The sequence below is a fragment of the Chelon labrosus genome (assembly GCF_963514085.1).
Source record: "Chelon labrosus genome assembly, chromosome: 2".
Classification (NCBI taxonomy): Eukaryota; Metazoa; Chordata; class Actinopteri; order Mugiliformes; family Mugilidae; genus Chelon; species Chelon labrosus.
The window spans coordinates 28,768,553-28,794,767 of NC_140338.1; the positions used below are offsets into that span (position 1 = coordinate 28,768,553).

The window sequence follows — 26,215 nt, forward strand, 5'->3', positions numbered from 1 at the left end:
TCAATAACTCTGCAGGCAGCTAGTGACCTGTGAGGCCAACCACCTGGCAGTTAAATTGATTACGCTCTAAATAATGCATAACTTATAGCCTTGATGTGATTTAAACAGATGACATTTTTTGTACCAGACTGTAAACATGTGCACTTGTAAAACATGGGGGTTTAAGGGGTTGACTCACTTTTGGAGAGAGCCTCTAGTGGCAACTCTAAGAACTGCACTATTTGTCACTTCTCGCCAAAAACTGCCGCAGCAAACTAGCAGCGGTTCATCAAGTGTGTGGAAATACTTCACTAAAGATGAAGCCCATTCTACCGTGACATGCTGAATATGTAAGTCAGTCCTGAAATACAACAAATGTACTAGCTGCATTACACACTCAGATGAAAGGGCATCCGCTATGCTAACAGAGGGACGGTCCAAATCCTCTTAATGACAGTTAATTAACAACTTCATCTGCGGTAACAGAGAGAAGGAGGCTGCACACCATCAGTTGGTTGATGGATTTCATTGTCTAAAGTTATTGGACCTTTAACTGCTGTACACGGAAAAGGCTCCGTTTTTTTTGTCCCAGCTACATTATCTTACACACTATGAAGTACTATTAAATGCTATTGACGGTGCCGATTTATAAAGGCTATAGATATCTGCAGTGCACAGTATTGATAAGCTTATGTGTTTCTGTTCAGTTCTATTGTGATACTAGTTGACATTGTTTAGTGTTTATGGCGTGGTCGTGGACGGCCGACAGTAGCCCGTGTTCAAGCTTCAATTACCTTTCAGAAAAGCCTCCATAGCTTCTTTTTACTATATGTACTCAGGTCAAGAATATAGATTTCGTTGTTGCAAAGCTTTACTTTCTACTGTGTTTTTATTTGTGACGCCATCGACTAGTCGACGCCGACTCCGAAGTTACAGTTACAATAATTATCCTCTGCCAAATGACAGTTTCTTATCCAGTCGAAAGAAATGATTAAAAATCCGACCCCACAAGCTATCTGCCGCCTCTTCCCTTCGAGGTGTGGTGTACAGTATAAAGGACTGCTGATGTGCTCGCATTCAGTGCTATTCCACCCCTAATGGTGATTTATTACTGAACATGCCCTACCTTTCGGCTCAGGGACATTACAAAATGTTAATAATCTAACACTGTGTTCCAGGGCTGGAGACTGGACCCCTCCAGTGATTCAGCAACTAAATTCATCCCAACACTCACTGAGTGACTGATGGCATTCCCAGAACCACAGTGCACGCCATCATTGGCCAGACTATGCAAGGGTATGTGTGTGTGTGTGTGTGTGTGTGACTGTAGAGGTGATAATCAGCAGTGGCTAGGGGGGAACTTTCTTGTCCCTGTTGTTGTACCCCGTGAAGCTGTCCTGGGCAGGGACTCCCATTTGGTCCTTTTCAACTCACCCCCGAGAGCCGTCCCCTGAGCCCACCTCTTCTGTTAGTGCCTCTTAAACTGCACTCAGTCAACCTCCTGTTTCCCTTTGAAGAGATTCAGCTCTGTTTCCCCCATCTCTTTGCCCCGGAGAGAACACGGGAAGTGAAGGAAAGCCTTGGAAGTGTGGGTAGCACAGTTTATAGTGAAAGAGAGTTGGATAGACGAGGCTAAAGGGGGGCTTTGCTGGCTTTGCTGCTGCTGTCGATCAGGAGTGGCTGCGTGGAAGAGACCCTGCTGAAGTGTTCACCAGCCAGTCTCTTCCCGCCTGTTTGTCCTCCTGTCATCTGTCCATTCAGTAAGGGGAGAGAACAGCAGACCAGACAAAGCTGTCTCATCAGGATTTGCTGTCTTTGGACAGTGGTAGTTATTTTTGAGGGTGGGGGGTGTTTGGGAAGGTTCGGGGTGTTAAAGCTGCAGGTGGTGCTAGGGAGTTTGTTTTACCATGCAGCAAGCTTGGGATCGGACAAGTAGCTTTGAGAGTGTAAAAAGAGGCCCCGCAAAAATGCTGGGAAAAGGACAAAGTGGCGGATACCCGTTCGAGACAGCGAGTGAACCCTTGCAGAGGTAAGAGGAAAATAAGTAAACCACAAGATCAGCAGGCATATACAGTGTACGCACATGCCTGGTGCACACATGGCAGAAAAAGAAAAAAAAATCCACATGGGATTTGGGTGATGGCATTCATGAATATACTGTAATTTACAAATGTGGCTGAGCCAGTGGGAAATATTTATGAAAGACGACTTGCATCTGTGCTGGAATATCCGCCTGCATGAAACCTCCCACGATGTCTACTCTAAATCTAATATAAATAAATAGATGATTTTCATACTTCACACCGCAAGCAAAGTATCAGCCTATTGTAGAAGTTCTCTACACTTCTTAGTTTAATGTGAAAATATGAATGTGAAGAAAACGGTATGGAAATTTAAATTTTATTTTTATGACGGACGGTTTCTTATATTGAATCTGTATGTAAATTCTAAAACAAAACAAATGCTTTAATATTAATTTTTTAGTTTCATTTTGTGAAATGGCAAATTATACATAAGATAAATATGTCTGTGTAAACATAAAAACTGGCCTAAATATTCTTAAAAATAATACATTTGAATGATGAATGACGTATACAGTATGAATATATAGTTTTGCAGTAATTTCTATTAAATGCTAATTAACAGAAACATTGTACTACTTGATATTAAAAATATTTACCAAAAGTTTCGTTAAAATTTGACCAAGTTTTAATATAATGTTCATTCCAAATTGGCAATTTGGTATGAACAAAAAAGAAAAAGATTTAATTTCAGACAAAGCTGAATCTTATTTTAAACTTTTCCTACAACATAGGCGTGCGTTGTGTATACCAAGAAGAATAAAATACATTTAAAACAAACCCGGGTAACTGTTTTTCAAAAGATATTAAAATTTACATCCTGCATCTTTTAACATTTATATTAAATAAAATAAAACTGGGTATTTAGTTTTAAATTTTAAATTTTAAAAATTTGGAGGAAATAAATAGTTGTTTTATTTTGTTAAAACCCAGAAATTTATAACATTTTTTATTTATAAAAACTAAGATATGATATTTCAGTATGTATTCTGTACATATAGCCAAAAAAATTCAAATGCTAACTTTTGTAACTTTTGTCGAAACCTTTTTGTCTTTTTGGGAGTAGGAATTTTCAGTGTAACTGCGTCTGGTGAAGTCATTTAACTTTCGGCCTCGTCCCGCGATAATACGACTAGGCCCTACACTGAGTTTGTCAGCTTTTATATACCAGCTGTGCCACACTGTGCTACGAGATTGTAAATATCTAGCAGCACTAGATATTTTTCAGGTCTCACAGCTAATCTGCAATGTAACAAAAAAGTGCAGTAAATGGTATTTAATCCCCCATTTAATGAATCACAGCTCTGCATTATATTTTTTTTATAGTAACTGTACTCCAAAGTTGGTTTTTAAGTTTGTCTTTCAAGCATTTCTGCACGAGTGTTTGTTCATTAGTCAGATGTGTCCACGTTAGCAAACAGTGTAATTTGTCTTAAAGACTGAATATCAACCTGTCAGCATGGAGGAGAGTGTAGTCTCTGGCAACCTTACTGTGTGGTGTTCTGTGTACTGGAGGGCTTTACTGGTCAGAGATATGGCAGAGACTCAAGAGGAGTAATGAACAGGGGAAAATTCGGATTCAGTATTTTGTGTGAATGTGTTTTGTTTGTTTACTTGCTAATCTACACAGTAAACTGTGCATTATCCCATACATGGATTTGAAGTCTGCAGCTTATTTTAGACTTTCAGTGAATTAAGGACCTTACCTGATACCCAGGAGGGTTTTTTTAAGCATTTGTGTTAGCCAATCAGATTTTGTACGATAAATATCTTTGTAGGAGTATTTCTTTATACACGCATAATCAGAGATTCTGTATATTACTGTTTCCTTATACAGTTTAAATGTTACAGTATACTACAATTACACTAATTAACCCGTTGGCTTTATATTGCTAATATTGACATAATAGTCAAGCGATCATTTATTTACACAGCTCCATATTGTAAATTATACTTTTGTCTCAAGGGCTTTACAATGTGTGCAGCTTATGACTTCACATTACCTTACACCCTATTTGTTTTTAAGATTTATCATTGTTTGTTAGATGATTAACAAATATAGTTGGACTTTGGTCAAGCAGGGTTTCAAATAAAACATTACATTAAAACATTCTGGAAATTAACAGGCGCATCAATAACTAAAAGACAAATACAGCTGAAACAACTTTTAGAGTTTCGTGAAGACGTACGCCACTCACCCAAGAAGCTCCTTCAGTTCAAATACAATTTATTATATATTATTTTCATTTAACAAGTCGTATTTGTATTTTACTAGATCAGTATATTAAAGCAAATCAAATATATTCGGCGCTACTTGCCGCATAATAAAATCAAATGATCAAATCCTTTTTTGTTCACGTCACTCATCTGTCTCGGTTTTACTCTTTAAAGCAGAAACAAGAGCAGCTCCTCTGGTGATATGGATCTCATGCGTTTCCAGTGAATATCAAGGAGCAAGTTGTTTGTTCTGAGTTACTTTCTCCTGCACCTGTCGGGGTCTTTGCAGTTACTCTGTCACAGGATAGTGGCATTAGGATCATCTGTTCTGGTCCTTTAAGTTCTTTAAAAACCCGTTCTAAATAGGCCATCAAATATTTAATGTGGACACCAGATGAATCGGTTTAAGTCGCCGTATAATGCCAGAAAGAAAATGACTAGCAGTAAGAGATGTTATTGTTTATTTTATTAGACAAAAGGAATTTGTCCGTTAACATCTCTCCTACACAGTAAACACAGGTTTAAGGGTAAAATACAGGGCTGTCATGTTTGAACACAGCTGTTAATATATTCCAACAGATCATCTAATCGTGTAAAAAGACTTTCTGTATATTGTCGTAGGCCTTACATGTAGCATATGTTTTGCTGACTTGCTGTTAAGTACACCGTCCACTGTGTAAACGCCTGCAAAATAAACAGTGTAAGCTGTAAACCAGACAAAGTACAGAAACAGACGCATCATTGCAAGTGGTGGAGAGATTTAGCTCCTCAGTCTGGATTGAGCTAAAAACCCGGCGGGGTCTCATGTAGTGACGAATGACAAGAGCAAAGGGTCCAGGAGCTTGTTCTTGTTTTTTTTTGCTGGTTTGATGACGAGCATCCTGTGATGGATTGCACTGCTACAGATTTGAGGTCAAATAGATTAGCTAAGCATGGTTAACGTGTTTTCACATTAGCATTCATACCTTCCGTCTTTTTGCTATTTCGCTTTCCTCGTCTTACTGCCCTTTCCCCACCTGCTGGCTCTATATCACTCCGACGGCTTGTCTCGGAGGGGGAAGCCGGTTGTCCGAGCACCTTGTACCACAGCCCCCTGCTGCTCCTCTTCAGCACACACCGGCGTGTGAAAATGCCACGGAAAGGGTAAATCCCACTGGGCCTCCGCCTTCCTTCTTTATCGAGGGTCACACGTTATGTGATTTCGGGTTTGATTTATTTATTTTTTTCCTCATGCTGCAACACCAGCAAAGCCTCAGCTATATGTCATGACATGACCCAAAGCCAACCAAATGTTGTTGTACGGCCTTTCTAACACGTTGTAAATGGTGGCATTTGCTGGAAAGCAGTAAAGAAGAAGTCTTTGAGATGTTGTATTGCCTTTTTTTGTGGTTAGTTGTAAAAACCTTCGAAAAGAGAAAAATTGTGAAAACAGTTTTAATTACTTATTTAGATGTTTACGCTTTATTTATTTCCTAATTCAACCCTTCAACACTGAAAAAAAATCCTATAGTAGTGACTCATTTCTGCAGTTATTTGGTTTGTAATGTGAGTCATGAAAGTAGACAGATTTATTTTTATCTTGAGGAGGAGATGTGATTTTGTGCGTCTGTTTGTTTTGTCCTCTAGCTGATTAACTGCAATCTCTCCCGACCTGCTTGTCTATCCCTAGCTGTCGGTCTGATTGCGTGGTTCATTTTTTATTTTTTATTTTTTTTTAGATTTCAAAGCAAACCTCCGTAGCTAACTTAACCAGACTGCTCAGTGGAGAGTTTCAGTCCTATATACCGTGGAAGGTCATTAAGAAGAGCTAATCTGCCGGGCTTCCCCACACCTCTTATGGCTCTGCCCAACTGCTTGTCTGGACTTAGATGTGGCGATTGATTAGTGAGCCGGCTTTACAGCTCTGTGACAGTGGGGGCCGCCTTTGAAGAAGGATGAGCTGCATAAATGCCAAGTATTTCGGTTTTTTGTTTAGTTTTTTTTTCAGAGAGGGGCCCAATATTTTGTAATCCTGGACCTCAGTAGCAGCTCACAGTTTGGCAGATAAAAAAAGAAAGTCGGCGTGCGGTGAAAATAATGTGTTTGTTGCCTCTTACAAAATGAATTTGAAATACCTTTAGGTGGATGATGAACCCCCCACTGCCACACTGAGTGGATATTACCTCTTGTTCAGCATCGGTGGAGCCAACTACAAATGGCAGCAGATGGATTATTTCCTCTCATACATGAGGTCTATTTCTTCCTTCACTTACAGGATTTGTAAATTATTGTGTCACCTCCTGTACCAAATCTCTCCCCCACTACCACCTTAAGCATGTGTTCACTGCTGCGTTGACACGTGGCAACAACTGTGGCTAATCCTGATGTTAAATGGCTGACAGTTGCATGGCACCAGGGAAGAGCCTCGGAGGCCTCGCAGTGGCCGTGGCCATGTGGGCGACCGCTTCATTCGGTCGGCGTAATGATGTTTTGTAAAATGCACCCATGATATGAGTAGGCCAATGTTCCACTCCATCCGATTCAGACAAAGGCTCTGTTCAGACCAGGTGTCTGCCCACTTGTGACCGCATCACCCAGAACACATTAACATACGTTCTGGGTGATCCATTCACAAGTGGGCAGCTCTAATTACGTATGTTCACACCTGGCATCAAAATGCGTCTCCAGAGAACACTTGTGGATGTTTATACTGCAATAGATCTCTCAGCATGACTCAGAAACATAAGGAAAATATGATCGTTGCATTGTGTTTCTGTATTTCACATATTATATTTATATTTGTATTATATTTGTTATAAACTTTCATTTGAGTTTCATACCGGAGATTATACAAGCTTGTAATGCCAGATTTTCAGACTTTATAAGTAAACTTGTTAAAAGTGTCCTTACTATTGATTTTAGTGTGGTGTTCCAGAGGGTTAAATCCTAAAAGAGTTTGCAGGCGCTGAGTCGAATGACTTAGCAGGGGCTAACTATCTGGAACAATGGGAGCGGGCAGAGTTAAGAGGCTTTATACACTGTGTCAACATTAAAAGATAGTATTTAGGGTAGAGCATTGTCAAATATTTCCATCTGTGTATGTATGCCAACAAGATTTGCACATAACTTGGACGGGTTTGAGAGGGATACGGCAGCTAATCCTAAAATCATCACAGTTTCAGGGTTCGGTTCTGCTGCTTCTATAAATGAAGCTGTAACGTGACTCGGTTGGCGTGATGCTCCTCGGACATGACGCAGAAAACATGTCACGGCGGTATTAATCAAACGAGGCGGTATGTGGTGGGACTTGTGGGGTTTGATTGCCTGGAGTCATTGCTGACAAATTAAGTTCACTTGATTGTGTAGTTCTAACACTGTCTGCTTCAAATCTGATGAAGATTAGCAGGAATATATTTAATCATAGTTTTTTTAGGTAGGTCTGTACATTTTCAAGTGGGGAATGAAATAAATGACTGCAGATACAGACCCGTGCTACCTTGTTACTATACTTTTTCTTGAAAAAGTAGTTATTGCGTAACTTAATGACATTTTGATTCCCTGGACATTTAAGCAGCAGTTGAGATTAGCTCAAATTACGAGAGGCTGTCAGTCAAGTCCTCTGGGATCGTCTCTTCAGCACAACTTCTTCCTCTTCTTAATTCTCAATTAAATGAGCTGGCAAGGTTTAAAGGTTTCAGTGTAACACAGTCTAACTTTAAAGGGTTATTCATGTAAAACTAATGAACTGGCCCTGTGACCTTCTCTCTAATTATTAGAGAGTAAAAGGATGGTGCACTAGTATGTAATTAGATTTTTGGGAAATTCGAGAAGAAATTAAATTCCTGTAGCCTTTCACTTATCAGTTCTTAGAGACATCAGACATTCTTAAAGTTTCTAGAGGATTAAAAGAATTTACTGAGAACACAGCCGATGTTTTTGAAGTTTGTCAATCTGAGGCCGTCATGTTGGCTTCTTTAAGGCCTGAAGGATAAGAGAAGCTCTTAAAACGACAAGAATGACCCCAGTCTTGCACACATCCAGACCATATGGTCTTGGTATTCTTCACAGTGCAAGCACAACTCTTCTTGGATTAATGGAGACCAGATGTCATTCAGTCTATGTGAGAATGAATCGGTGGTTGCTGGGAAGTTCTTTTCCTTTCTTATCTTCCATAGGAGCAGTTAATGTGTAAAAGAGAAAGAAATAATGATGAGGTGACACATTTATTACTCTGTACCGGTTTCTGGTCTTCGAATAGTGCACGTACATGTGCTGCAGCTGCTGCGCCTCGCTCTGCTTCAGCTGCATGTATGAATCCACGGTGCTGTGGACGTGTCAGTTTTACAACCATCTGAACCTGCGCTGCCTCTGTCAGATATGGCACATGTGTTTCCAATACACCACAGGAGTTCAGGTGCCTTTAGTATAAGTCTAAACCACTCACCCCAAACATACAACTGCTGCTAATAGTTAGTTTATGATGCCCACTACCTGGCGGCTGCTGTATGATCAAAGCGGAGCTTGCTTCACTTTTTTCAGTGCTTTCTTAAATGTTACGGTGCATTTGTTTCATCCGTTGATGACAACATCCAACAAAATTAAGGAGCATTTGACTCACACTTTTTGACACAGGACAATTGTGTCACTGCCGGAATCATGACAACCGAAGTCATGCCTACGGCCACAAGCATAGCAACAGCTACGTCCACCCCATGACTACAGTCTGCCTCAGTCAGCCTCAGCAGCAGTGAACTATTTTTTTCTAAGTATTACAAATTGTTATTCAATAGTAGCAGATGATGACGCTCTCACTGTCACTGGTCACAACTAGTGTTGGTATAATATATAATACATGTTACAGCATCACAGTACAGTTCAACCTTTTTTTCTAAAAGTAGTTCAGTAAACAAAGTGCCACCTTGACCCTTTGGAGTCCAGTAAATCCGGAAGTGGAGCAGCAACTGATCATAACATCTCTTTCATCAAGAGAACTGTCTGCTTGAGCTGAATCAAAGACAAGCCTCTGTGGTTACATCCAGGAACAGGCTGCCTTCATTGTTGTTCTAGTGGTTGAGCATGTATTCACATACTGTGACTCAGAGTAGTCCTGACAATATATAATCTCAAACTAAAGAAAGGTCAGGTCTCTCAGCGTGGCTGACAAACTTCAGGGAAGTAAAAGCCTTGTTGTCAGTAAAGCATAAAGAGGGAGTTCATATGTTCACTTGAATTCTTCATGGCTTTGTTGATCAGGTACTGTGTAGGTAGTTTGCTGCAGGTAAGCTTGGGTACGTGGGCACTCTGGCATAATTAATCCTCACATTTAGCTCCGTGAGTCATGAGTGAGTCAGATACCGTTTTAAGATCCTATCAGTACTGGTGCTGCTGTGCTATTTTCTTCTGACAAGGCTAACATGAGTAGGAGGTCTCTGCTTCTTGATGTCAGTCTGGCGTTTAGTGGTGTTTGTTTAGGATAGGGAAGAGGGAGGATTAGAGGCTTTGCGTGTCACAAACAAAGTTTTATTTCTTGACACTTCAGACAGTGTTCTAGAGCTCACACTGAGTACTTTGTCACCTGCCAAAACTGGCTGCTATAAAATTCGTTCCCGGAGGTGAAAACCGTTCATCACATCCACGCAGTGGAACGAGAGAGAGAAATCCCTCTGATCAGCTTCTCAGCTTAGAGAACCAAAGCTTGAGAAGAGAAACAGAAGTAAACAAAAAAGGATGTACACTGAACATCTTTCTCTAATCTGAACATTAAAAATATTCATAATGATCATCTAGAATAAACAAACTGTAGACCAACAGATCAGATTCAGTTTGTAGCTACCCCTAGTTTCCTAGCCTTCTGGTTAATAGTAGTTCTTTTGGTTTCCTGGGGTTATTTCCATTCATGCAGGCGCAGAACTTTTGTGCCAGCTGCTCACTGGCTATGGTCTTTGTAGTGTGGTCAAGTGCCGGCAGTTCTTTGATGTCGCTTTGGTGTCATATCTGTATGCATAGTCCCTCGCCAACCCCCTAAGGATGCAGAAAGTGTAGTTTAAGGTTTACTGGACAAACCATTGACAAATCAAACTGATATATCTCAGACTATTTGTTGTTGGTTCGTTGTTTAGTTATTCTAAATTAAATGAATGTCTGTGTGTCAACCTTGGTGTGCATTCAAAAAACCTGACAGTTGGTAACTGACCTGGAAGTAAGGTCTTTATTTTAAACAAGAAAGCTTTGGGCAGACGGTAGTGTTATTAATAACAGGCCAGCGCTGGCTTGTAAGTCTTCCTGATTAATAGAAATAGGTGTCTTTGTTTTGATATCATACAGCTATGCCAGCCATCAGTGCAAGGTCACACACCAGACGCACGGTTCAATGAAGCGCCTCAGCTATGAATTTTGAGAATGTACTGAATGCATGTTGCTCCACAGGTTTAACAGTAGGAGAGTACTGGTGTCTAAGACCCACACAGCCTCTCTGCTCTGCCCTGTTAGGCCCGCACCAACAGCTGAGGCCGGGGGAGATTGTAGCACGTGTGCTCACCCCAAAGGCATCTTCCTTTCATCCACATGGTGAGAGGGCCAGAATATAGGAAATCAGATTTACCACACACACACACAGGTGGAGCTCACAAGGTCAGACATACAATTGTTAAATGACAAACTGAAGCACCAGATAAGACACTGATTGGCAAGGAGAAGTAATTTGTTTCCACAAGTTCTGTATGGGGGAAAAAAAAAGGGCCGTTTTCTACGCTGTCCTCCACTTCTTTGTCACGACTTTTTGTAAGATGTGGGCTCGCCAACACGGTCCAATCCTTTGTGCTTTACGTCTTAAAGCTTTCCATGAATCATGATCAGTGACTCAGAGGCAATAGTCGACAACTTTGCCTAATCCCTTGACGCAGTCATAGATATTTTTTATGTATATATTCAGAAGCATCTTAGTGTTTTTGTTTTAGCTTTTTGAGTCATTTCTACATAAGTTGTGTTTATCTGCGTCAGTATAAGACAATTTAAGTCTATGGGTTAGAGAGGAGTACCGTGTAAACTAATCTGGAACAACCTATTACCACCAATAAATCTATGTGACTATGTGGTGATAATCTCTGTTCGTTTATCTTGGAGAAGGCAGACAGAAAATCAGACAAAGCTCCTGAGGTCAGGTGTAGATCCAGCCTGTTGGGTTGTGTCAGGGGTTTGCTCTAACCTCATGCTCAGGATGTGAAACTAGGCAGTTGGTAAATCAAAAGAGCACAACTGTTGCTGATTATTAAATTAGGAACTGATTTCTGTCGGTATCAGGGCAGAGATGAGGAGTCTGGCTATGAATAGGTGTCTAATAGCAGGCTAAAAGAGTTGCTGCTCAGGGAGCAGCAGGAGAACAGAGGGGAGGCAAAGGGTGATAATTACCTATGTGTAATTATTCATAATCACCAGATAGATGATCTGTGTGAAATATGATTCACTGTTTGTTTGTGCTTTAGTTCAGAAAGATGTTTATGTCTTTGTCTGGCCACCAACCAGAAAAAAAAGAGTCAGCTGGTCGAGGCTTTGGCTGTGTTAAATAGTTAATATGATGGAAAGCCTACTCATAACCTTGTCAAGTGTTAAGATGACTGAGCATGTGTTTGATTCAATGAAGAACTTGGATGCAGTTCAGCAACAAGACTGTATGTTTAAGTTACATGTTGCACTGATCCATTAATACATGTCATTCAGTTAGGAAATACATTCAAGTTAAGAGGGACTCTAGACTCCATAAGGGCAAACTCCATGCTGATGCACATTTAGCCACTGTATCGTTCCGCTTCAGGCTAGTAAGTCATGTGTTTGTGGTAGGCTGGCTTCTGTCTCAAAGGAACGTGTGGCCTAAAGGTGAAGGTGATAAAGCATTGATATTTGAGTAGCGTAGTTTGGCCACGATAGTTGTATTCAGAAAAATGTGGCAACTTCTTTTTAAAGGGGCAAATTACGGTGAGGTTACCAAGCTATACGTGGCCAGATTGGAAGGAATATTCGATTGGATTAAGAAAAATAGTAGAAAATATGTTGAACAGAAACATATTAGTGCCTAATAACCATGCAAACGCTTGGTCAGATTGTTTCTCTCCAGGTGGAATAAACCCATTTTTTAGCAAATGTGCAGAAACACAAGTTGTTCAAACAAGAATTTTGTTTCACTTTCTTCTGATAACTCAATTTAATGTTGTTGGTAAAGTCTTCTATTTCTGTCAGATTTGACCTCCACGGTGAGCAACATCACTTTACACTCTGATTGATTTGTTTTGGGGCATGAAAAAGCACATACACTATATTACCAAAAGTATTCGCTCACCTGCCTTTACTCATTCCATGAACTGAAGTGCCATCCCATTCCTAACTCATAGAATTCAATATGATGTCGGTCCACCTTTTGCAGCTATTACAGCTTCAACTCTTCTGGGAAGACTGTCCACAAGGTTGAGGAGAGTGTTTATAGGAATTTTTGACCATTCTTCCAAAAGCGCATTGGTGAGGTCACACACTGATGTTGGTCGAGAAGGCCTGGCTCTCAGTCTCCGCTCTAATTCATCCCAAAGGTGTTCTATCGGGTTCAGGTCAGGACTCTGTGCAGGCCAGTCAAGTTCATCCACACCAGACTCTGTCATCCACGTCTTTATGGACCTTGCTTTGTGCACTGGTGCACAGTCATGTTGGAAGAGGAAGGGGCCCGCTCCAAACTGTTCCCACAAGGTTGGGAGCATGGAATTGTCCAAAATGTTTTGGTATCCTGAAGCATTCAATGTTCCTTTCACTGGAACTAAGGGGCCAAGCCCAGCTCCTGAAAAACAACCCCATACCATAATTCCTCCTCCACCAAATTTCACAGTTGGCACAATGCAATCTGAAATGTACCGTTCTCCTGGCAACCTCCAAACCCAGACTCGTCCATCAGATTGCCAGATGGTAAAGCGTGATTCATCACTCCAGAGAACGCGTCTCCACTGCTCTAGAGGCCAGTGGCGGCGTGCTTTACACCATTGCATCCGACGCCTTGCATTGCACTTGGTGATGTGTGGCTTGGCTGCAGCTGCTCGGCCATGGAAACCCATTCCATGAAGCTCTCTGCGTACTGTACTTGGGCTAATCTGAAGGTCACATGAAGTTTGTAGCTCTGTAGCAATTGACTGTGCAGAAAGTCGGCGACCTCTTTGCACTATGCGCTTCAGCATCCGCTGACCCCTCTCCGTCACTTTACGTGGCCTACCACTTCGTGGCTGAGTTGCTGTTTTTCCCAAACGCTTCCATTTTGTTATAATAGAGCTGACAGTTGACTGTGGAATATTTAGGAGCGAGGAAATTTCACGACTGGATTTGTTGCACAAGTGGCATCCTATGACAGTTCCACGCTGGAATTCACTGAGCTCCTGAGAGCGGCCCATTCTTTCACAAATGTCTTGTTTCACAGTCTGCATGCCTGAGTGCTTGAATTTATACACCTGGGGCCAGGCCAAGTGATTAGAACACCTGATTCTGATCATTTGAATGGGTGAGCGAATACTTTTGGTAATATAGTGTATCTCAACAGAACTGTTTTTGGTCTCCATTGGTCTCCAAGGACATGAGCTGTTATGTCCTTGTAACAACTGAAAGTGCCAGTTTACTTTGACAGCTCCTGGAGACAAATTTACCATCAGTACACATGTTGGCATACGTTGATTATAATAATATAAAAATGGCAGCAAATAGTTTGAGGAAGGTATGTGATTGTGCAGTGCAATTATGCTGCAGCGGGTCTTACAAACACACTGACCTTATGTGAATACCTTATTTGTGATTCGATCATCATAAGGAATTTCTTAGCGGGTGTCATTTCAATGGTTTTAATCTATTTTGAGAGTACAAAGAACCTGAGCGTTACCAAACTGATTTTGTTTGTTGTCCATCTCGTAAAAAAAAAGCAGCATGTGTAGCTTCTAAAACAAGCTTTTACGTGGATCATCTTGCACATCTAGATTTATGGTCCGCTGACCCACAATGACATCACGAGCCAGCCATGACTACGGTTCGTGTCACTGAGTCTAATGAACCGCCTCTGTGTTTTAACTGAAGCATTGAGAGACTGAGAGAACTGCCACTGTTCACTCTTCCATATGCTTTCAAACATATGTGCCAGTGAGTGAAGGTGTCAGGAAGCCTGCTGATTTGTGGTGGTATAGAGATACAGTTTGACATGTAATAGCTTTTGGCCACTGTGAAGTCAAAGGGAAAGCTGTACATGGTAGAGGCTCTTCTCAGTCTGGTACATTCAGAACCTAAGCTATCTGGAGGACACCAGGTGGGTAATGTATAAATTATCACACATGCCATATCTGCAAACGGCCCCCCTCTTCATTCCAACACCGGAGGAGTCGGAGTGCTCTTAGACTTAATATATAACTTTACAACTCAGCAAATTGTAATTGTAGATACTGTCCACACCAATGCTAATGGATCGCAATGCCTGATATTCACTGTGGAGTATTTGGTCTCCCATCATGTGACCAGCCTTTGCCAACAGATGAAGCAGGTGAGCTGGATCGCTGACACTATGTAGAGTTATTGACAGCTGTGAACAGGTTCCCCCGTGTCCCGTGATAAGATAAATAAAGGTGGTTGCGACTGTGTGGAAAGCAAGATGAATAGAGATGTCAGAATGATTGTTATTTTTGTATTTTAATTACATTTTAAGTCTACACATAATTCCCTCACAAAGTATGGGAGCTAACATGCTGCATTTGAGATGATACAGCGATGGTTGTGGTCGTCCATATGGCTGTATGTATGTATGATTATATGGAGTTTAAGCCTCCTGTGTTTGGACATTGCAAAAAAATTGATAAGACAAACCTGCAGGAATTTGGGAGGCTGAAAGGGCTCAAGAAAAAGTGTGAGGATGTCTGTAGTAGAGGTTAAAGAGGTGTTAATCGGATCAATAGCCAGTATAGGATCAATAAAGGAACAATCAGAGGATCAATAGGCTCAACTGTTTACAGGGTTAAACAGTTGATCCTATTGTTTCTCTCTGGATGGAATAAACACGACCTTTGACGTTATGAGAGTGGAAACATGGTGGTACGAAATTTAAATCTTCCAAGTGTCTGAAAAGATGAATGAAGCTGGAATCAGTGTGACCTGGCCCCATCTTGGTCTTCCTCTAATTAATGGGTTCACTTTATGGCCTCGGTAACTTACACCATGGAATTAAAACAGAGAGATAGCACTTCATTATTATTCCCATTATGCTGCAGGAGTTTGAAGTCTGTCCCCTGGGTCCTGCAACGAATGAAACTTCCACCATAGCAACTCAGTTTTCCAGAGAGGCTTCAGCTACAGTTACACATTAACCACGTTTCCCTGAAAACATTTTGCTATTAATCTCTAGATTCTACTCCAGAGGGATCTTAAATAGTGTTGGATTTACAGTCAGGGATAAGGTTTAAATGGACTGAGTAGGGTGGTAATAGGAAGAATGATTCCCGTGAGGTGACTGCCACCAGTAAGAAGCGCTTAGTCTGTCACCAACCCCACTTTGTGTTATCTTTCATGCACAGCACTTTGCCAGAGCCTCGCCACCATAATGGCAAATGAATTAATGAGAGTCATTCATGAAATCTATTCATAGTTACTTGAAGAAATTGAGATATGGGGGAAAAAATGAGGAATATGATTTTACTTACCATACAGTAACATGGTCATGACAAGGATTGCAACAATTGATTAGTCTGTCTATTCATTATGGGACAGCCAATTAATCCATGGAGTACTTTCTTTAGATTATTTTAGATTAATCTTTTGGCCAACGTACCACTAGCAACATATTTTAACAAGAAATCTATGAATGAACCATATCCAACTTACTAACTTTTACGTGATGATACCACAAACATTCTGTTGGATGCAGTTGTGCTGCTGCGGTTGGCTGTTTCAGTTTTACAAATCGTTGTAGGTCTGCATTCAAAGAGTGACCTCATTTGTGATGATTGGGTTTGTGTGTTTTTCGGATAAAGTCTGCTTGTGAGGACACCTGGCACTGGGAGCTGCCGTAACTGGGAATGAACATAAACGCTGCAACACAAGTCAAACTATTCACATGATCAGTTATGCTGCACTGTCGATACAAGCCTAGTTCTGACATGGACTAACATGCAGTTGGTCAGTAACCTGATGCCTTCTAGGCTGGATATATGTTTCATGGAAGACTGGTAAATTTAAACTGCATGTAACGTAGTGATCTATAAATTACCTCTGGCTATATATCTCTTTGCTTGGAGTATATCAGCTGATGGCTCAGTTAAAGCATGTTCTTTGTAGGGAGAGAGTTGCTCTGCAGGTCTTTACAAATACTCTTCTCAGAAATTTCATTATTTTGATGTACATCAGCAAATATCAAGTTACAGCAGGAATCCGTCCAAAATCTTTTAATCTCTTGTGACACACCATTTTCTGGTGTTGGGCTGTCAGTGCGCATCTGTGGCCCTAGGATTTCCAGTTCGGCCTGCAGTGCTGGCAGTAGTCTTTATGGTCGGTTGGCAAACATGTTGAATCCACAGCGGAACAAGTTGGTGACAGATATCATCTTTCATTGGCTGATCAGCTTAGAGAAACACTGCACGAGAAATAGAACTGAAGTGACGGAAGTAAACAAAACTACGACGTTCATGGGGCATCCAGACGGCCCTGCTCGTTTCTCATCACCATCCGATCTGAGCTTTCAGATACATAAATACACGATTATCTAGACTAGATAAACTGTAGACCAGCTGATCATCTCTCTATGGCAGTTTGTAGCCCTTCCTAGCTTCCTAGCCTCCCAGCTAAAGAGCTTCCTATGCAGGTGCAGAAGGTATGTGCCAGCTGGCCACTGGCATTCGTCTTTGCAGTGTGCTCAGGTGTAACTGTTTGACTTTTTGGTGTAGATACAGGCGATGGGAGGTGATGACACGGTCTGCCTTTGTAGTTATTTGATGCAGGTTGGAATTGTCCATACCTTTAACTTGAAAAAGGACTCTGTACTAAAGAGAAATACAGCACCCGGGATCAGTTGCAAGTTTAAGTAGCTTCCTCGAAGGCATTTAAGTTGAGCTTGTAAGAAAGCAGCATTCATTTACTTACTATCACCCTGATTTCTCAGTCATAATTCCATCACATGGTTTTCCTATAATCCATCCAGTGACGAAACGCCGCCTCCTCTTTATTTAAGTGCTGTGGAGTTTGCTGAAGTGTGGAGCAGCATGGGTGCAGGATTCCAAATATTTTGGCTGAAGTGATGAATCATGTGAAGGTTTGTGGGTCTGGAGTGAGTCACTGCCTCGTCTGTCAGCACAAACCTTACATAACACCAAAACAGTAACTTTGGAAACTGGGTCAGGCCGTGCATCATGGCTGGGATGACATAACAAACCAGAATCTGGTGTGGGTTGCATTAACCTTACAATACCTTGACTTTGTAATTGTTTTGTCTCGTAGGTTAATGATAAATGAATGTGTGAAAGAAGACGGACCGTTTTATCATTACCCTTGACTCATCGCTGTTATGTAACTTTTCTTTTACGCTTTCCCTCCATTATTATCTCTATTTATTTGTCTTCCCACATGCGTGTACGTACATTCACCCACGCTGGGTTGGATGACTGTGTAGAGGTGTGATCGCACCTGTTCTTTGCTCCAGCTGTCAGAAGGATATCGACAGAACACCCTTGAGTGTTTGAGTCAGAATCACCTTTATTGGCCACGTCTTTGAACAAATACAAGGAATTAGATTCTTAGTCCACTTACGCAGGAATAGTTAGCTAAGACAGCTAAAACAGGGACAACAAAGCTGAACATTTAAAGGTAAAGAGTGGGCAGGACTTTACATGCCTCGGGTATGTGGAAAAAAGCGGCTTTCCTTTGCCTTTCCATTTGAAATTTGGATTCAAAGTATCAAAACAAATCTTCCAGTCCATCCAGTGTCAGGTAACGATGGTGGACTTGTCACTATGAAAGAGTCGAAGCTCAAAGCATGCACTGAGTTAGCATGGGGATAGATACCTGGAATAAGAGATAACTCCTTTATACTGTAAAGACAACACGACCTCATGGTGCTGGCAGAAACAATAGTGCGTCAACCTGCTATTCCTGGCTTCTGCTATCAGCCACTCTGCCACCACCATCATCGAGTGCCAGGCATGGATAATGAAGAGATGTCTCTCTTTGTGTGTGTCTGTGAGAGGGAAACAGTGAGGAGGCAGAGAGGGCGAAGCACAAAAAGAAACAGAGACAGTCAGATAGGAGTGTAGATGCTTATCAGAAGGAGACCATCGTCATGCTTGGCAGTTTGAGGAACAGATTAGAAAATCAGGCATGCTAATGGACCACCTAAAATACCCCGTGTGTGGTGAGGGGTAGGGGGCGCGTGGAGGCTTTCTGTTTGTCATCACAAGGTCAAAACCCATAGCAAAGAGCTTCCTGTCAAGTAACCTCCCAGCTAATCAACTGCACCGCAGGGAGGTGGGAGGGCACAGGTGGTGGCGGCTTATTATGCATCAGACTGCTATAATTGCGGCGCTGATTTCAAGCGGTTCCAGATAAAACTTGCAGAGTGACAGCGCACAAGAAATAAACAAAATTGCGTTCGTGTTTTTGTGTGTGGGTCTGGAACAGCTCAGATACAGCTGTCAGTGACTCATCAGTGTGAAGATAGCAGGGCAGTGGCCTTCCTGCCTCCCTGCTGTGCTGGGATTTGCCTGTTTCCCTTAGCAGAGAGTAAAGCGAAGATACAACTTCTCTGTCTCTGTCTGTTCTCCAACCATAGAAACAAACAAAAAATACATGTCTGCTTCAAATGCATATACTATAGTGAAGATAAGCATATTTTTAGACAAGTGATATGCAGACAGTTTGGATGTCATGTCCCTGAAGAAGACATATATCTTTCTATGAACAGTGTTTATTTAAAAAAAAAAAAAAGACAGAGTTAACAAGATCTGTGGAAAAATAAACTGTGGACTTTTAGATGCATAATCAGTAAACAGTAACAAGTACCAGCATAGGACACATTCATTTAAATTTACATGTTTAAGTGTAGTCTAGTCACATAGTCTAGCTTTTCCACTGTGTCCCGCACTATTGCCACGTGCTGGGCCCTGTCGTCTGCTTTACAGTCGATTCACTATGTTGAATGTTGGTCACAGAGATCATCCCGATCAGCCGTTCAGCTTAAAAATGGAAGTGACAAAATGTCAAAGTTCAAAAGGCACGCGGAAGGCTCGTCTCATTTTAGATCTCCACCGTCTCAGCATTCAAATATGCGATTATTTCCCCAGTTGTTTTTCCCAAGTGTAAACCAACTGATGAACATGATTCAGGAGGTCAGCTCCGTACAACCCGGCTCCCTAACCTCCCAGCTTAGAGTCACTCTTCCCCTTCTAAATGACAAATTCAAACCACCTGCTATTCTAGTCTAGTCTCTGTGATGTGTTCTAGTGCAGCTTTTTTGCCCCAGACACAGGCGATGTGAGGCTGGTGTTGTAAAAACCCAATAAACTGCAGTTTGCATCACTTAACCACCCCCAGAGAGCCCCTGACTTCACGGGTTTATTGCTCCCTCAGCTCCCTGTCTCCAGTGCTGTCTCTCTTTCCATATTTTTATTTATTCTCCCAGATAAACAAACTAACAAATTAACATTCATACTGGTATCTGCTGATCTGTTGGTGATTAACACTCACAGACAACTAGATCTTCTAATAGAGTAGTGGTCGCTGAGTGTGCCGTATCATCACCTTTTCGTAATCAGACCACAGTGCATTCAAAAATAGACAGCAATCGCTGTATGCAGTATGTAACTGTATATTGTGCAAATGTGTGAGAAGAATGAAGTTTGGAAAAGGGCGTTTAGTTTTATGTGATGATAATTTTATGTTCAGTGACTGGTGTGGTCAGTTTATAGAGCAGTCCTCTATTTCCTGTGGGTACGTGTGATCATGACTGCTTTGTAGAAGTGAGCTGTACAATGCATGAACACTTTCTGAACATGCAACTGAATTCCAACAAGTCTCACCTTTCTTTCTCCTTGGCAGCAGTCTTAGATTTTTGCATTGATTTCTTTTTACTTTATGTGAATAAAACTAAAGATAGGCCTCTGCATTGGTTATTTGTAGCCACAAAATGAAAAAGTAAAAAAAAAAAAAAAAAAAACGCTAAATGAATAGTCTATTTTATTGTTTCTATTTTATGAGTGTGTTCTGTTTCAGTGGTGCAGCTCTGCAGAGAAATCCCTTGACAGTTATCATTCTCTGGCATAGCCAACCCATTCTGTCCACTGGCTTTGAGGGGGATTTCTCACTCACAGTGGGGTTTGGCTCAACGACTTTCTCCCTTTCCTCCTTTTGCCGCTTGAGGAATTCTCCAGAGCAGCTGTTGAAAAAAGTTGCTGAGTTCACTTGCTTTCGTTGTTCGGGCTAATTTGCTCTAATGGCTGCTCGAGTGGCCAGGGCCTTCCTGAGATCAGACGTGTTGAGCCATATGGTCGCAGTGCTCTCCCTGTCAATGTCAGCCCTGTATTGTGCCCACCATGTGTGGGTGTGTGATTGGCGCTGTTTTACCCTAAATGTGTTATCCATCTGTTGGCTCCACTTTGAACAAGAATATCATCTCCATTCCCTCGTGGCGCGCCTATGAACTGTATTTCAGCGTTTTGAGACATCTGAGACAACCATAATAATCAATTTTCCAATCCAACTGTTGCCCAGCACGTTTTGGGTGGAATCCGTCTTAATCAGTATAGTTGTCACTGATGGAATTTTGGAAAATTATGTTCGGATGCATTAGATATTCACACATTAACAACAGCTAACATACTGAGTAGATTAATATTTATCTTATAACCTCTCTGTCACTGTTGAACAATACCTCACTCTCATATTAATCATGCTCCTACTTTGTCTTTCTCTGATTTCCTTTAGACTTAGTCACATGCAACTACCAAATACATCCGTATAGTATCCATATTTTCAGTGAAAGTAAAAGTTCAACAAACCACTGTGTCACAAACCCCCACAAATTCTTTGCAAATTAATCACAATACACCAAAATCTATCTATTTTTAATAACAGATTTTACACTAGAGGCCGTTACATTCTTTTAATATATCCTTTTTTTGAGGTTTCCCCCATGCACTTGGATTTAATCCTCCTTCCCATCGCTCGTAAAGACTGAAAATGTATTGCCAGAATTTTTATCTCTCAGAAATACCGTGTTTTCATTAGAATTCTTATGCAATTTTATGCAGCCATCTTCATGTGGGGAAGTTTACCTCTAATTGAGTCTTTGCCCCTATGGAAATCATACCGCTTTATAGCTTTGGCACTACAGTATTTGGATACCACTTTATTGTTGCAAACGAGGAAGCATGCAGTGATCGCTGTTGCAGGGACTTTATTTGTGGTATTTGTTTTCTGAGCAGCCTCTTGTACCGTGGGCTTTTACTTGGCAACTGTGTTTAACCACCTGTCACAACAGCACCGGGCTCGGACTGTTTGTTTTATGGATCACACACACAGAATGTTGTAAGGCAGACGAGGAAGCATTAAGGTGCTGCGAAAGATATTAAATAACTTTTTTTTTTTTTTTAAATGATGGGAGGCAAGAAGGAAGCTGCGCTGCCATTGGCTACTGAATGACTGAGTGGGGCGATGCAGCTGGGTGTGATTGGTATTTGAGAGCACGACAGCAGTGACAGATGGTAAAATGCAATGCTTGCTCTGGACAGAGATGGAGGAGAGTGGGGAGTGAGGTAAGACCGACGAGAGAGGGTGATTTGAGAGGAAGGAAGGTAGGAAGGAAGGAGAGAAGGAGGGGTCGTGGGAATCACGTCATCTTGTGCACCAATTTAGCTCTGATGTTGCTGACCACGGCCGGGGAAGACTCCAGCTTCCTCGCCGTGCCCCGCAGCTACTCGTGAACAGAGCTGATTAGTCACCCCGTGGAAAATGTCATCTTATTTGCATGTTTATATTTGGAAGTGAAGATAATCTTAAAGAAACATTTAAACTTTAACCCGCCCAGCAGCAGCCAGTGAAAAAGAAATTGACTTACTTCACCCAGCCAGCAGCTATAAATAACTATTTCAGAGCAGCAGGAAAAATGGCTGGTTGAGCTCAGTTGTCAAAGCCAACACAATCCTCCCCCACTCATCATATTACTTCACCTCTGAGTCTTGTGATGGTATCTGTAGTTGAATTCCCACCTTTCAAATATTTCTCTAATCCAATTTAGACAACAAAGGAGCAAAATGCAAAGGAGCAAAATGCTTTCCTGATATTTGGGGCTCTTCTCTTTTTTTTTTTTTTTATCTGACTGGAGGATTAAGAAGCAAGGATTTTTTTTGTGTGTGTGTGTCTAGCTATAGCTGCCGTTTGCAAGGTTTAGACTTTCTCTGTGAGCTCGTCATCCTTCAGCGACCGTGACAAGCCAGACGGATCGCTGACGTCACGCTGTCCAAAGTCCAAGCAAGCTGTTCGGAGACTCAGTCGACTGGCCCTCAGCTCTCAGCACCCAGTTTGACACTCAATGTCAGCAGATCCCAGGTAAATGAGGGTCTTTTCTTAGCTTCTGTCAGCACTCTTGCATCAAAACTGACCACAGGACACCCGATAGACCAGAAAGTGTTGATCAACTGTCAGAAAAGCTGTGGTGGATTGGGAATGTACGGCTTAAATTTTATTATTAGTTTGCTTTAGTGCGTGGCGAGCACATTTTTATTCCAGGCTAGAGAGCCTTGTTCCTTTTTATGTTCAGAAGTATTTTATTTCCGAGCAAATGCCTCAAACAGGTGTCACCCTATAATCCCCAAGTGAGTACTGTGTCAGCAGAGCTTTAAAGACTAATTGCTGTTTTCCTGCTACGGGACATATTTGTGGGAATGCTCTTAAGAGTCCACAGTTGGGCGGCAGCTGTCCAGTCAGAAGGTTCTTTTTGACCTCTATGTTTCTCTGTGACCCCAATATCCCATGTTACTCCATCCTAATGGTTGAAACAAGAGCACGTACAGCGACCGTGTGCATGTGAGAAGTGGAGGAAAAAAACTTTCTCCAGCGTAAGGCGTCCAGTATTTAGTTGCATGTCTCCAACATGCATGTGTGTGCGACTCGGTGTCCAATGTCAGCCCACGGCCAAGGTACATACGACTGTAATCACCTCGAAAACTTCAAATTACCTTTTTAATACCACTTCATAAAACGCTGCGTCTGATTGACAGCAAAGATCTGACCACTTTTACAGGCACCATCAGAGAAACATGGCATGAATCAAAGCTATGCATTAAAGTGGACGTGGGTCGCAGACCCCGTGACTCTGGGGACGAGAAACCCCCATTGCGAGGGTGCCATAAATCAGGAGCCGCCCTCCGTGCAACTGTGCCAAATGTGGAGCCAGGCAAGCTGAGCCTGCTTCCTCTGCCCATACCTCGCCCGCACAACAGTCTTTCATGGCTTGATGGTGGCAATGTGTTGACTGTGCAAGCCGTGGCTACGTGTCTCATTTGTTGAAAAGTTAAATTAAGGCTCTGGAATGTGAGTAAGTGTTTATGCCTTATTTGGATGAGGAGGGGTCGCATAGGATCCTCTTGATTAGAGTCACTCATTCTCTCGAAGTTCTCGTATGTATGTGTTCTGTCTAAATGCCAGGTCTTTACAAGGGATTGGAAAAAGTAAAATTTAAAGCACTTTCGACTTATTTCAAAGGTCGCTATGTCACCAAAGTGACATTTCATCATGAGTTACACCATTTAAACCATGACTTGCAAATGTAAACACTGTAACTCCCAATCTATCAGGCTGGATGGGGCCTGCTGGTTAAAATGAGTACAGTGCCCTCATTCGGTGGGCTGATGCATCCGACAGACCTCATGGGGCCAGTTATGGCACCACCTAGTGGACCACACAGAAAAAGTCTCAGAGGAAACGTAAGCTGTGTGCTTATGTGCATGCACTTGTGTTACTATTACAGGGATTTTGTTTTAGAGACAAAAATCAAGCACCCAATTATTACCCAGTAGTGGCTCTGGTCTTTGAGAGAAAAATGCAAGTCAATGTAATTTCCTCTGAGGTGACAGAGATATAACTCTGTGTCTCTATGACCCTATAAGCGTGTGTCTGATCTTAAACTTCAAGAACATAATGAAATAAAATGTCAGAAAGAAGAACTGCAATTTCTTCGCCTTCATGGAACGAAATCAGTAAATACCAGGGAGATTTTTGGCTTTTAATCCATTCCCAGCTGTATCCCAGTTTTGAAACAAAAACTCCCCCACACACACACACACCGCCCTCTATAGCTGCTCACCAATGACCACAACGGAGCAGCCGGCAAAACAGCACATTTCAGCCACAAAGAATTAAAACAACGGCTATAGGCACAAAAAAATACATACTATAATATAATATATTATGACAAAATACACTGTTGCCCATAAAGCTGGAATCATTTTGTTTTCAGACACATTCCTTTTTGGAAAACATTGATCAATAAAGTTTTGAGATGATATATACTTTATCTATCAATAATAAATCACATCACATTACGTTACAATCATTTCATTATAAGAGGTAAATATATTTTATTCCAACTTTATGGCCAATAATGTTGTACCACTATTTGTCTCCTGGAATCAATAAGATGTCTTTAAAAATGCAGTGAATTTGTTTTAATGGCTTAGTACAATTCTAACAATATTAATAGTAATAATAAATATTCATTGGTAGTGATGCAGTGTATAAGAAATCAGTGTTCTCACTTTTCCGTCGGGGTGTGATGCTAACAGATGGAGGGACTATAAATCTGCAGGGTGAAGTGAAGCCTCCTCGGGAGCCGAATGCTTGTGTGCTTATGCAAAGTGCAAATTTACAGCTGTATGTACTCCAGAACACCACAAGAAAATGTAGAACATAAAAATAATATATAGATACAGATATATATCTGTATATGTAGTATGAAATCATGTGTTGAATATTGTTTCATATGATACAAGTCTGTGTTAAAATCTAAATTTGTGTTCTCAGCCTCAACAGACTAGCAGTGTAAATAGTAAAGATCTGAATGATGTTTCCAAAAAATAACATGAGAGTTAAGGAAAGAAAAAATAAATTACATTTTATTTAGTAATCGAGCATTTAAGTGAAAGCCAAACACAGTGTGTGCAAAAATGTATTACAAATGTATTACAAACATAGAAAGAACTTTACGTTAATAAATGGTTTTGTAGTTGTAACTAAAAGGAAATTAAGCACAGCATAAAAGTTATAATAATTTATAGGGGATTCAGATTAAATGTGTCCACAAGGTGAAGACACTTGTGGACACAAAGAACGCTTCTCTGGTTTTAGGGTGTTTCAGGTGGCAACCTTTAGAGAAAATAATAATTCAGTTCTGAGGAAAAAAACACGGTCATGTGTTTATATCATTGCTTGGTAATGAGAGATGTGCTTGCCCAAAAACCTTTAAATTTGACAATAATGCTTCTTTAAGTTTATAGCTTCAGTGTCTGAAATTTATTTAATTCGTTATTAATCGTTTGTTGCTAAAATAGTACTTAATAAATGCCCTTTATTTGGGGGTGTTTGGATGTCTGTCTTTTCTGATTTGTCAAACAGTTCTTTTACAAAAAAACATTAGTTTATTGCTAATAATAGCTTATACACGGTATAACCTACAAAGGTTATTTTAAAATGTTAATTATTATTAACTTAATGATGTCTGAACTTGAATAGTAACGTATGAAGATATATCTAGGTATATCTAGTAGTTTTAATAAAGGTTCAAAGCCTACAATGCCAGTTTATTTCTGTACATTATTCTTTTCCATTTTAATTTTTGGCAGCCTAGGGGGTCACGTCATAGACGAGGCCCATATAATTATAAACATTTTAGGTTAGTGTTCTTTTGAGATAAAATCAGACTTTAT

The 26,215-nt window shown here is 41.0% G+C and overlaps 1 protein-coding gene across 1 annotated transcript in view; it reads left to right on the top strand.

Moving 5' to 3' along the window:
* The first annotated feature begins 1,742 nt into the window (after positions 1-1,742).
* The window catches only part of rbm20 (RNA binding motif protein 20), a 47,907-nt gene continuing 23,434 nt past the window's right edge, over positions 1,743-26,215 (top strand). The window contains exon 1 of the mRNA XM_084568437.1: positions 1,743-2,008. Coding sequence (XP_084424563.1) covers positions 1,887-2,008 — 122 coding nt within the window. The 5' untranslated portion in view covers positions 1,743-1,886. The remainder of the gene's footprint in view (positions 2,009-26,215) is intronic.